The 12,659-nt window shown below is 41.3% G+C and overlaps 1 protein-coding gene across 1 annotated transcript in view; it reads left to right on the top strand.

Annotated features, from left to right (window-relative positions):
• tnpo3 (transportin 3) overlaps positions 1-12,659 on the top strand; it is a 73,047-nt gene that overhangs the window by 44,760 nt on the left and 15,628 nt on the right. The window contains exon 17 of the mRNA XM_043713950.1: positions 10,304-10,420. Within this exon, the coding sequence (XP_043569885.1) occupies positions 10,304-10,420 (117 nt within the window). The remainder of the gene's footprint in view (positions 1-10,303; positions 10,421-12,659) is intronic.

Below are 12,659 nucleotides of genomic sequence, written 5' to 3'. Positions count from 1 at the left end.
CTAGCCAAAGGTACATAGGTTGATCCTCAATTTTTGTTTCGAGAGCGATTCTGTAAAGACATCTTAAATTAGACTCCCATGCAAACTTCTTAGATTTGTTCCTATTGGATTGTGTCATTCTGATCCTGCCTTCAAATATAGAATATATTGCAGTGCCATAACATAGGAAGAGATCTGTCTCTCAAAATGTCATCCCTTAGGTTTGAGTGAGGTGCTTCAGTTCCATTTATTTTGATTAGATTCCCTCCCGTGTGGAAACAGGCCCTTCGGCCCAACAAGTCCACACCGACCCTCCGAAGAGTAACTCACCCACACCCATTTTCCTCTGACTAATGCACCTAACACTATGGGCAATTTAGCATGGCCAATTCACCTGATCTGCACATCTTTGGACTGAGGGAGGAAATCGGAGAACCCAGAGGAAACCCACACAGAAGGGGAGAATGTGCAAACTCCACACAGCCAGTCGCCTGAGTCTGGAATTGAACCAGGATCCCAGGTGCTGTGAGGCAACAGTGCTAACCACTGGCCACCGTGCCGCCTGCACGGTTTCTTCTTGCACTGTGGCATTATATCTCTGTCATTCTCTGTTCAGGCCAGCAAATTGACAACTCGCTTTCTGTTGTCATGTTGAGTTTCGGCGATGCTCCGCTTAGCTGGAGGATGTAGTTGTACCATTTGCTGCTTCAAAGCCATGACTTAGTATTGACCCATTTGATTATTTGTGAAGCTTCTTGTTGCAAGTGGGTATTGTTCTGGAAATGAGAGAGATCGCTCTGCGATTAACTCTGTGCTTCTTTTGGAGGACTTGTGTTTGGAAGAGTTTCTGGTACATCCAGTCCAACAGGAAAGATGCATTGTTAGACCTGGTCCTTGGAACTGAGGTTGGCCAAGTGGATCAAGTGTCAGTGGGGAAATGTTTAGGAGACAGTGATCTTTGTATAGTATAGTTTATGGTGGCTTTGGAGAATGACATACAACAATTGACAGTAAAAAAAAGTGAGGAGAGCTTACTTTAAAAGGCAAGCACGGAGCTGAGTATGATTGATTGATTGGTGTAAGCGTTTGGCAGGAAAACCGTAATTGAACAATGGCCTCCAAGAGTAGATGGTTTTGAATACAATTGAGGTTTACTCTATCTAATGGAAAAGGTAAGAAAAAAAATCCAGCGGTCCCTGGATGACACAAGAAGTAGAAATTAACATTAGAAAGAAAAAGTGTGCTTATGACAGATGTAAAGCAGAAAATATAACTGAAAACCAGCAGGAAAACTGAAGGTTTAGGCTGGAGGTAAAACACAAATAAGACCAAGAAGGAGGAACTATGAGAAAAACACAAGCAGCTGACCTAAAAGGAAATCCCAAAACAATAAAAGAACGGTTAGCTAATCTGGCTGGACAGCTGGGTGTGAAGCAGAGTGATGTCATCAGCATGGATTCAATGCCCGCACCATGAAGGTCTCCATGAAAGACTGCTCTTTTTCTCAACCTCTCCTCTCAGCTAACATATGGTTAAACTACCATCAGTCATGGTCTCTCTCATGGGAGAGCAGCCCTATGAGTCCAGAAGGATAATGGCAACTTCACCTTTACTGATGATCTGGATCTGTGCGCAGGGGACAATTTGAAAGTTTGCAGATAACACTAAATTTGGAAGAATTGAAAACTGTGGAGGACAGTGTAAAACTCCAAAAAGACATAGGCAAGTTGGTGGAGTATATGAAAGGTGGCAGATAAGATTCAATCCAGAGAAGTGAGCGGTGATGCACGTCAGTTGTAAGACAATATAAAATAGAAACAATTCTGAAGTGTGTGCAGCAGAGACTTAGATGTATATGTGTACTGATCATCAAAGGTGTAAGAACAGGAGGAGGGAGCAATTATAAAGCGTACAATGTTCTCAGTTTTATTAATAGAGGCAGAATACATGAGCAAGGAGGTGATGTTGAATTTGTGCAAGAGCTCACCTGAAGTATTGTGTACGGTTGCGGGTGCCATGTTACAGGAAATTAGTGAATGCATTGGAGATAGTATGAAAGCCATTTACAAGGAATGAGAAGCTTCAGTTATAAGATTAGATTGAATAAATTTGGGTACTGCACTTCTAGGAGAAAACGCGGCTGAGAGGAGATTTGATAGAGATTTTCAAAATTGAGAGAGCTGGACAAAGTAAATAGGGAGAAGCTGATTCCATGCTAAAAGAAAAAAAAGAATGACTGCATAGGTTTAAAGTGATTGATAAACGAAGCAAGGGTAATGGGAGAATTTTTCACATAGCAAGTAGTTAGGGTATGGAATGCAATGCCTAGAAGTGTAGTGGAGACCAGTTCAACTGAGGCATTGGATGACTATTATCAGGGATATGAGGAAAAATCAGGAGATTGGTACTAGTTTATTAAACCCATGCAGGTATGTTGCCCTAAATAACCACCACCTGCACTATAACAATTGAGATTCTGGTCCAACAGCTTACTACCTTGTCCATGTGGCTACAGATGGATTATGAACTCCTATACACTGCATTTCCTGTGTGCTAAAGTTATTGTATCTACAGAATGTGTTAGCTATAGTGATGACCTTCACTGTGGTCCTTTGTTCTGCACTAAGTCTCGACAACAAATTACAACACCAATGCAATTATACTCCGAAAAGTGAGCAGTGAAGATGTGCTGCCCTTGCTATATTTTAGGCCTGTCAGTAGAGGGTGATATTGTGCAATATATGGCACTCCGCTAAAATTATGGCTGATTAAGTGCCATGCAATATTTTGCCATCAGATTTGGTATTTCACAATATTTCATGCTGCTGCAGTGTCTGAGTATTGCCACTACCTGCCGACAGATTAGATATTGAATATAGTTGAACAGTGCAGCTACTTTGGTACGATATATTTATAAAGCACAGTGATGGGGAATTTATCCCAATGTTCCCTTTAAGCATGCAAAGGGAAAGCTGCACTGTGCAATAAGCAGACCAGATATAGCAAACAATAATGAAAAGGAATACTGAATAGGAATCTGATCCACAATTAAAAACACAGAATTAAAAATTGCTTTCTTTTTGGGCACCAGTCTTGGTGATTACCTACCTGTATCCATTTGTGTATAGGTTGTCAGCACACAAATCTGGTGTAGCCAAAGTTGAGCTGCGTAGATTCTGTGCCACTGGCTGCCTCTGCATACTGCCATCTGCCCCAGCAGTTAGTAGAAGGCTGAACAGTGCCAGCCTGCCAGGCAGCCTCCTGTCAATGGCAAGTAGCATTTGGGCTCTGGCTCCAATGTGGCAGAAGGCAATGTCCAGAGTTATTGTTTATGCTGCCTCCGCTCCGATTTTCTATTGTGTTCCAGACCCAGAAGAGCTACTGTATCCCATACTCGACAAAGTTCAGATAGGAAAGAGTATGCAGCAGGTCAGCTTCACTGTGAAGCAAACTAGGAAGTGTGTGCAGCAAGTCAGCATCACTGTGACACAGAATGAGTGCATGGAGCTGCATGAGAAGGACAGTGGCAGCAGGAGATGTGAATTGTTGGCAGAGCGTCCCTTCAACCTATTGCAACTGTTGGAACTAAGTATGACATCAGAGGAAAACTGGTAGATGATTGGTGGGTGTTTCTTCTTGCTCTTTTGGCCAAGTGGTTTAAAGCAAGATATTATTAAGGCTGAACAGTACAATTCTGAAATTCACTTTTAAAATATTTAACTTCCAAGTTAATCAATTAAGTGGAATAGGGATGGCTGGGCAGGCGATAGACTGCAGCTTGTAGTATGTGGGAGTTGGTGGATATTAATGTGATCAATGTGACCACATCTGCAGAAAGTATCAACAGCTCAGGGCACTTCTGCTCAGAAATGAGTTGTGGAACTGCAATGTATTAGACAATGGACAGCTACCTGGACAGTGTTACAGGAGGCAACCAAATTTGTCCATGGTCAACGGCAGGCAGGTGTGACTAGGAGTGAGGCAGGCATAGGAATCCAAAATTAAGTTTTAGAGGAGCCTCCACTGTTGTCCAGTAGGTACAAGGTTCTTGGTCCCAGTGTAGACAAGGGCGGAGACTGCAAGGAGGGTGAGCTCGTACTATGGAGCACTGTTCAAATGAGAGGAGAAAAAAATGTAGTAATAGAGAATTGCATTGTTTGGGGAATAGATACAGTTTGTTGCAGCAAAGATAGATTCCTAAAGGCAGTGTTACTTGTCTGGTGCCATGGTTAAGAACATCATATGGGAGGGGAAGGATTTGGTTGACGTTGTCCACGTAGGTACCAACAATATAACTAGAACTAAGAAAGAGGTTCTGCTGAGAGATTATGAACAGCTCTGGGCTAAATTAAGAAGCAGAAGCACAATGGTGTAATCTCAGGATTACAGCCTGCGGCGCTGGAAAACTGACATAAACTAAATAAGATTAGAGGTGTTTGGGAGAAATGGGTTCCAATTCATGATTGTATTGGTACTATTACTGGGAGGAAAAAGAGACCTATTCTATTAGGGAGGGCTTTATTTGAACTATGCTGAGACCAATCTCCTGTCCAATTGTATAACTAGGGTTAATGAGTTTCGAGAGGATTTGTATCTCAGGTTGAGGTTCTGGAAGGTTTGTTTTTGGATGTTTTATCCCCGTACTCGGTAACAACGTCAGACTTAAGAGACCCTACACAAACAACAAGCAAAATGAATGTCATTTGCAAAATACCTTGCAAAAACTACATTGGAGAAAGTGAGGACTGCAGATGCTGGAGATCAGAGCTGAAAATGTGTTGCTGGAAAAGCGCAGCAGGTCAGGCAGCATTCAAGGAGCAGGAGAATCGATGTTTCGGGCATGAGCCCTCCTGAAGAAGGGCTCATGCCCGAAACGTCGATTCAAGAACTACATTGGACAAACAAGCAGAAAGCTAGCCACCAGAGTACATAAGTATCAACTTGCCACAAAAAGACATGACCCTCTCTCACTAGTATCCTTAATATAGATGAGGAGGGACACCACTTTGACTGGAACAAAGCATTCATCCTTGGACAAGCTAAACAGACACGCGCGAGATTCTTAGAAACATGGCATTCCAACCAGCATTCTGTCAACAAACACATCGACTTGGATCCCATCTATCACCCTTTGAGGAAAAAGAACAGGAAATGGCATCACCAACTCAAGGAAACCTAAGCACGTAAATAGAAAGCGGGCCATAACACCAGTGCTTCACCCGAGGCTCACTGGTGTAACCTAGCATGGTGACGAAACTTCTGAAAACAGCTTAGCGAGCAAACATATCAATTACTAGGGTGGTTGATGAAGTTTTAAATTAATTAATGTGGGCAAGGGTTCAGTGGCAGAGAAACTTAAACATTCAAAAAGAAATGAGCGAGCACAGGTGCAGGGCAGTGAAGAGGCGAATGATACTCCCAAGTTTTGCAGGAAGAGGCAGAAAATGTAATACGTGCAGTAAAAATTAGCATTAAAAATAAGTATTAATGGTAACGTATCCAAGCTTAAGGCACTTTCTCAGAATGCACACAGCATTTATAACAAGATAGAGGAATTAATGGCACTGATAGAAATAAATAATTATTACTTAATAGTTATTACAGAGTTGTGGTTGCAAGGTGACTGGTGCTGGGAACTCCGTATTCAAGAGTACTCAACGTTCGGGTAAAATAGGCAAACAGGTAAGGGAGGTGGGGTAGCATTGTCAATAAAAGAAAATATAATTGTGCGACTGAGGATTAGATTATGATGTGGGATCAGTTTGAGTGGAAATAAGGAATAACACTGGCAAAGAAGTCTTAATTAGGGTGGTCTATAGGCCCCCTAAAAAGCCGCTTCACTGTAGGACAAAAATAATTCAGGAAATATGTAGACACATAAGGGCACTCCTATTGTCACAAATGATTTTAATCTATATATTGACTGGACAAATGGGAACAGGCTAATTTAGACTAGTAACATATTATGAGAAGATTATTGAAATTTTTAGTTAAGGGTCCTTTGGGATAGCGATCTTATCTTTAATAAAATTTCCAATTCAGTTTGAGAGAGAACAACTCTAGTCTTAAAATAGTGTCATCAAATTAGGTAAGGGAAATTGTAGAGGTATGAGGAGAGAGTTGTCTAAAGTGGGATTGAAAAAAAAAATAAGGAATCAGTAAAAGACCAATAGTGGGCATTTAAGCAGGTATTTTGTAATGCTTAATAATTTATTCTGGCCTTAAAAAATGATTTAATGAAAAGGATGAACCACTCATGGTTAACTAAGGTAGTCAAGGAGAGTATCCACTCAAAAACTAAGACAAACAAAGTAGTGAAAATTAGTGGTAGGCCAGAGGATTGGGAATTATTTGAAGAACTAGCAGTAGTGGACTTATGCTAATATAGATGGGGATAATTGATTATGAAAGTAATTCATTATCCAGAAATATAAAATAACAACTAGCAAGAGCTTGTATGGGTGTATGAAAAGTGAATCTGGGACCCTTGGAGGATATGACTGGAATTGAAAATGGGAATAGGGAGATGGCAGGTAATTTAAACCAATATTTTGCATTGGTCTTCATGTTGGAGGCTGTAAACATTCTGAAAGTATCGGATAAGCATGGTGCTATTGGGAGGAAAGGTCTTGTAACGCTTTCTACCATGAGGGACAAAATGTTTGACCAACTAATGGGGCTGAAGGCAGACAAGTTGCTTGGACCAACATTCAAATCCAGGAGGGTTCCAGCAGATTGAAAAAAAATTAGGTAACACCCTGTTCAAGAAATGATGGAGATACAAATTAGGAAACTATATAGGTCTGTTAGCCGAACATCTTGTCTTTGGAAAAATGCTAGAGATTATTAAGGAAGAAATCGCAGTACATTTAGAAAAGCTTAATGCAATCAATCACGGTTTGTGAAAGGGAAATCCTGTTTGACACATTTTTAGAGTTCTTTGAGACTATTACAAGCAAATTTGATAAAAGGAAAATGGTCTGTGCACTGTATTTGGATTTCCAGATGATTCCCAAGTGGATGCAACATTAAAGATTAATTTACAAGGTAGGAGCTTATAGTGTTAGCAGTAATGTATTAGCATGGATTGAGGATTGGTAAACACACAGTAGAGTTGGGGTTAATGTTTTTTTTCAGGTTGTAAAAATGTAACTACTGGAGTGCCTCAAAGATCAGTTCTGGGGAGTTCATTATGCACAGTCTATATTACTGGCTTGAGTAGGGGACAGTGTGTAAATCATCCAGATTTGCTGGTGGCATAAAAATCAGTGGGTGGACATATTGTGATGAGGAATCTGTAAGGGGTACTGATTGATAGATTTGAGTGAATGGGCAAACACTTGGCAGGTGGAGTTGGTGGGAAAATGTGATAGGAAAAATCAAAAGGCCAACTATTATTTAAATGGAGAGAAACCCCAAAGCCTGCAACATAGAGGGATTAGGTGTTGTGTATGAAACACAAAAAGTAGCATGCAGGTAATTAAGGTATTGGAATTTTGGCCTTTATGGCTGGGGAGTTTAAAAATAGGGAAGAATGTTACAACAGTGCAGTTTGGTGAAACCACATCTGGAATACTATATACAATTTTGTTATCTGTATTGAAGAAAGGATGTACCAGCATTGGACACTGCTTGAAAGAGATTCACTAGGCTGTTTGCTGAGATGAAAGCATTGATTTCTCAAGAATGGCTAAACAGAGTAGGTATTGGCTCATTAGAGTTCAAAGAATGAGAGTTGATCTTATATTGAACGTACAAGATTCTGGGGGGGCTTGATGGTTAGATGTTGTGAAGATGTTTCCACCAGTGGGAAAGTCTCAAGCTAGGGAATAGTTGCAGAATAAGAGGGCACTCATTTAAAACAGATGCAGAGGAATGTCTTCTCCCAGAAGCTAGTGTATGTTTGGAATTGTTGGCTTCAGAACAGCAGTGTTTGGCCTCAGTCCCTCTAATCTTTGGACTGGCCTTGGAGATCTCTGGGTGCCCATGACTTCTGGAACTTGGCATTTTGCCACTAATTGCTGAGTTTTTGGAGTGGCCCAGCTTGGAGAGAATGTTATCCCAGAGAATTGTAGCAGCTGGATCATTGAAAGAATTTAAAGTGGGGAGTAGATGGAATATCAAGGAGCTGAGGGCTGTAGCAGATCAGACCTGCAAGTCGGGTTCCTGGCCCTTGAGATAACGTTTATGCTGGGCACTTTTTAACTGCCGAATATCTGAACCTTGTTTAGTTATTTAGGCATTCCGACACTGCACCGGGGTATTCCAAATTTGGCCAGTGGGCAACATCAGCTGTCAGACTGTGAGACATCAGGATAGATCGGGTTCAGCTTTTTTGATGCATGCAGGACATGTCCATACAGGCATTTGTTTCAAGGTGGCAGACAGAAGCAGCTGCTATTGCAATGTGTCTGGCCCAGGAAGGTGATTAGCAGGCAGCAGGAAATTTGTCCCACAGACCTTGTATTTTTTCTCTGTGAGGTAAATCAAAGGCTGAACCCATTGTTCCTCTTAACGCCACCAAAGTAGATGAGCTGAAGGTTTTGGGATTGTGTTGGATGCATAATATTTGATAAGTTGCTTCAGGAACCATATTTCAAGATATCATTTGCATAATGTTTTATGGTATTTCTGAGGCATATGGAAATGGAAATTATCTTTAACCATATTAAACTTGATCTCTCAACAACAGAATTAGCAAAAATAAAATGTTATTTCATATTGTAATATGATTTGCTTTAATATTGATGCAGTATGCAAGTGTTCTAAAGGGTTGTTTCTGTGTTTTATTTGCTTATGATTATGGTTTGGGTGTAAGGGCACAAAGCATTCTTAATCTGACTGTGACTAGTTTGGAAGTAAGTGCGAGATAGTGTATTTTTCTAAACCTACACAGGATTCCAGTTTGATAGTCACTCAGCTGAGATGGTTGACCATGTGATGCAGGAGCCACGGTGCTGCCAGTGTGCTGTAGATCATATTGGCCACTATGCTGTGTTCAGAAACTCGGGGACAGCTGCAAGTGGGGATGGTCATGTTGTCCGTGTTAGCTTATTCACCTGGAAAAAGTTCTACACACTAGATCTTTCCTACCACCATCATTGCGGTATCTGTTTTGTAATCTTTACTAATTAATTCTTTGGATATAGACAGTGCAAGTAAGATCAATATTTATTACCATCCCTGATTGCTTTAATTGAGCATACTGCTTGCCCACTGAAGTGGGCAATTAAGGGCCAATCACGCTGGTGTGGTATTGTTGAAACATGATTTAAACAGTATAGATGGCAAGCTTCCATCTTTAAAGAACATCATAGTTTGAGTTTTACAACAATTAATACTTTGCTATAACTTTTCTTGACATCGTTTTAGTTTGAATTATGCTTTCCAAGCTGAATTATAATGTGTAGATTGCCATGTTCAACTTAAACCCACATTCTCTGGGCTATTGGTCTTAACCTTTGGATACTAGCTCACTACCATAGCCACCACACTATCATTGTAGAGCCTTTGCCTCTTTTTCCCTGTGCTAAAGATTCATTAGAGTTTGTGTGAAGAGCATTCTGAAATCAATTCTGAATATGCTTGGTATGAAAACAAAATACTGTGGGTGCTGGAAGTCTAAAGCAAACAGCACAGTATTTTTCCAGCAAACTGCCGGAGAAACTCAGCAGGTCTTGCTGCATCTGTGGAGAGAGAAGCAAAATTAACATTTTGAGTCCAGTATGATTTGTTCTTTAAAACTCATTGTTAACTCTGTTTCCCTCATAGGTGCTGCTGGATCTGCGGAGTTCCTTCAGCATTTTGTTTGTTTCTGAGTATGCCTGGGTTTGAGTGTCATTAACTTCTGGATTTTTTTTTTCTGAGCTGTTTTATAAACTCCTATAAAGTCAGCTTTCAATTGCTCTGTTTCAGTGCTTTCGAGGTTCTTTAATTTTGTCCTTGTGACTCAGATTGCCTTTGAAATCAGATCAACTGGATGATCAGAACAAAGCATTGAAAAATCGAAAAGCAAGAGTGTGATTTCTGTCTTTAATAGATACCTTCATGGTAAAATGCTGTAGTAACAGGATATTTAGCCCATGTCCAGAAGTGATTTTAAACTTTACATGCTTACATTTGAGGTTTTTTTTTCCTTAAATTTTATCAGAAATTTGAGTGAGATATCAGAATAAAGCCTGCTGCATGATCTGGTAGCAGACAAAAGCTAAGTGGTGTTCTATGATGGAAGTTGCAAATTTAAGACTTGGGGTTGTGTACTATATTGGAGATGCAACGTTTGTTATTGTTCCCACTCATACTTCTGTTTCTCCTCTCCACATAGATGGTGAATGTGTATCGTGTACATCCACATTCTTGCTTCCTCTACCTGGGCAGTATCCTGGTTGATGAATATGGAATGGAAGAAGGCTGCCGACAAGGACTTCTGGACATGGTACAGGTAGGGTAGGATTTAGTATCCCCGTGCCACAAGATATCCCCTCTCGGTGCTGAAGAAATTCATCCTGGACAAGGCATGGTTTGGGGTCTCCTTGCAAGTGGATGCTTTGTGTGGACTCTTGAGGGGATTGGAGGGTAGGACAGGGGTAATGGTGCATCGGTGAGAGAGCTATGCAGTTACCTGCATTCCTTGGGTATTTTTGACATATATTGCACCACCATTAGTGGTTGTGCCAACCTTCTGCTATCTAGGCCCAAAACTCTGGAATTTCATTCCAAACGTCTTTGCTCTCTAGCCCCCTCTTTTTCTGTTAAAACATTTCTTAAAACTATTTCCTTCACCGCGCTATTAGAGACCAGTCCTAGTATCTATTTATCTGACTGTTGATTTTTGTACGATATTATTGAAGTGAACCACCTTGGGACATTTTATAATGGTGAAGACATTTGCAAATGCATATTATTAACAATGCTTAACGGAAAGGTGTTTAAGTTGGTATTGATACTATTGAAAGTTGGTTCCACAGAGTTGAGGCACTTCAAAGTCTTTTGGGCTTTGTCTGCAGAATTGTGGAACTCCTGAACACTTTCATTCCTTCAGCAATCTTTTACAACTGGACACTATCAACTGATTACTATTAGTCCTGATTGACCCCTCTCTGTTTAACAGGCTGATATTCATATGTTCAGTTAAGTAGTAAAAAACTAAGATTTAAAAGTATTTTAGTGCAAAACTACAGTTTCTGCCTTACCCTTCTGGACCCCTTTGTCCACATTGGGGAGAACCTAGTTTGCAGATATTTTTAATTGACCTATTCCGATGTGTCATGTCATGCATCTAGTCTCCAGGCTCTGAAGCAGGGACAAATACTGCTGTGCAACAAGAATCCTCCTAGAGCCTGAAGAACTAAACTTGTCTAACATACATCACTGTTTCTCAATGAACTCTGGAACTGTTTGGTTTACCCTTAATGGCATCTGCGTTTCTATGACAGATGCTCTGTGCTCTGCAGTCTTGGTGATATGCGTACAATGAGGTTTGATCAGTCACATAAGAACAAAGAAGATTTGCAACCCAGGAACAGGTCCTTCGGCCCTCCAAATCTGTGCCAATCCAAATCCACTGTCTAAATCTATCCCTCTGCTCCCCACCTACTCGTGCATCTGTCCAGACTCGCCTTAAGTGAATCTACCGTGCCTGCCTCTACCACCTCTGCTGGCCACGCGTTTCAGGCACCTATCACCTTCTGTGCAAAGTATTTTCCGTGTGTGTGTCCCTTAAACTTTTCACCTCTCACCTTGAAAGCGTGACCTCTCATTATTAAATCCCTCACCCTGGGAAAAAGCTTATCTCTACCCCCTCCTGTCCATACCCTTCATGATTTTGTAGACTGCAATCAATCTCCCTCAATCTCCTGTTTTCTAGTGAAAGCAATCCTAACCTCAACCTCCCTTCATAGCTTCCATTTTGTTATTACTATCATAGAGACTTGGTTGAAGGAAGGGCATGATTGGCAACTAAATGTTCCAGGATATAGATGCTTCAGGCAGAGCAGGGAGGGAAGTAAAAGGCGGGGAGGAGTTGCATTGCTGGTCAGGGATGATATCACGGCTGTGCTAAAGGAGGCCACTATGGAGGGCTTGAGCAACGAGGCATTATAGATAGAGCTGAGCTATAAGCAGGGTGCAGTTACATTCTTGGGGCTGTACTAAAGGCCTCAACAGTGAGCGTGAGGTAGAAGAACAAATAGGTAAACAGATTATAGAAAGGTGTACAGGCAACAGGGTGGTGGTGATGGGAGATTTTAATTTTCCCAACATTAACTGGAATGCACTTAGTGTCAGAGATCTGGATGGGGCAGAATTTGTAAGGAGCATCCATGGGAAGTTTTCTAGAGCAGTACATCAATAGTCCAATGAGGGAAGGGGCCATATTGGACCTGGGGAATGAGCCAGGCCAGGTGGTAGAAGTTGCTTAGATTAGATTAGATTACATTAGATTAGATTACATTACAGTGTGGAAACAGGCCCTTCGGCCCAACAAGTCCACACCGACCCGCCGAAGCACAACCCATCCATACCCCTACATTTACCCCTAACCTAACACTACGGGCAATTTAGCATGGCCAATTCACCTGACCTGCACCTCTTTGGACTGTGGGAGGAAACCGGAGCACCCGGAGGAAACCCACGCAAACACGGGGAGAACGTGCAAACTCCACACAGTCAGTCGCCTGAGG

This window comes from Chiloscyllium plagiosum, chromosome 23, assembly GCF_004010195.1.
Source record: "Chiloscyllium plagiosum isolate BGI_BamShark_2017 chromosome 23, ASM401019v2, whole genome shotgun sequence".
Lineage (NCBI taxonomy): Eukaryota > Metazoa > Chordata > Chondrichthyes > Orectolobiformes > Hemiscylliidae > Chiloscyllium > Chiloscyllium plagiosum.
Note: the sequence above shows the minus strand (reverse complement) of the source record. Positions and strands in the feature narration are given on the sequence as shown.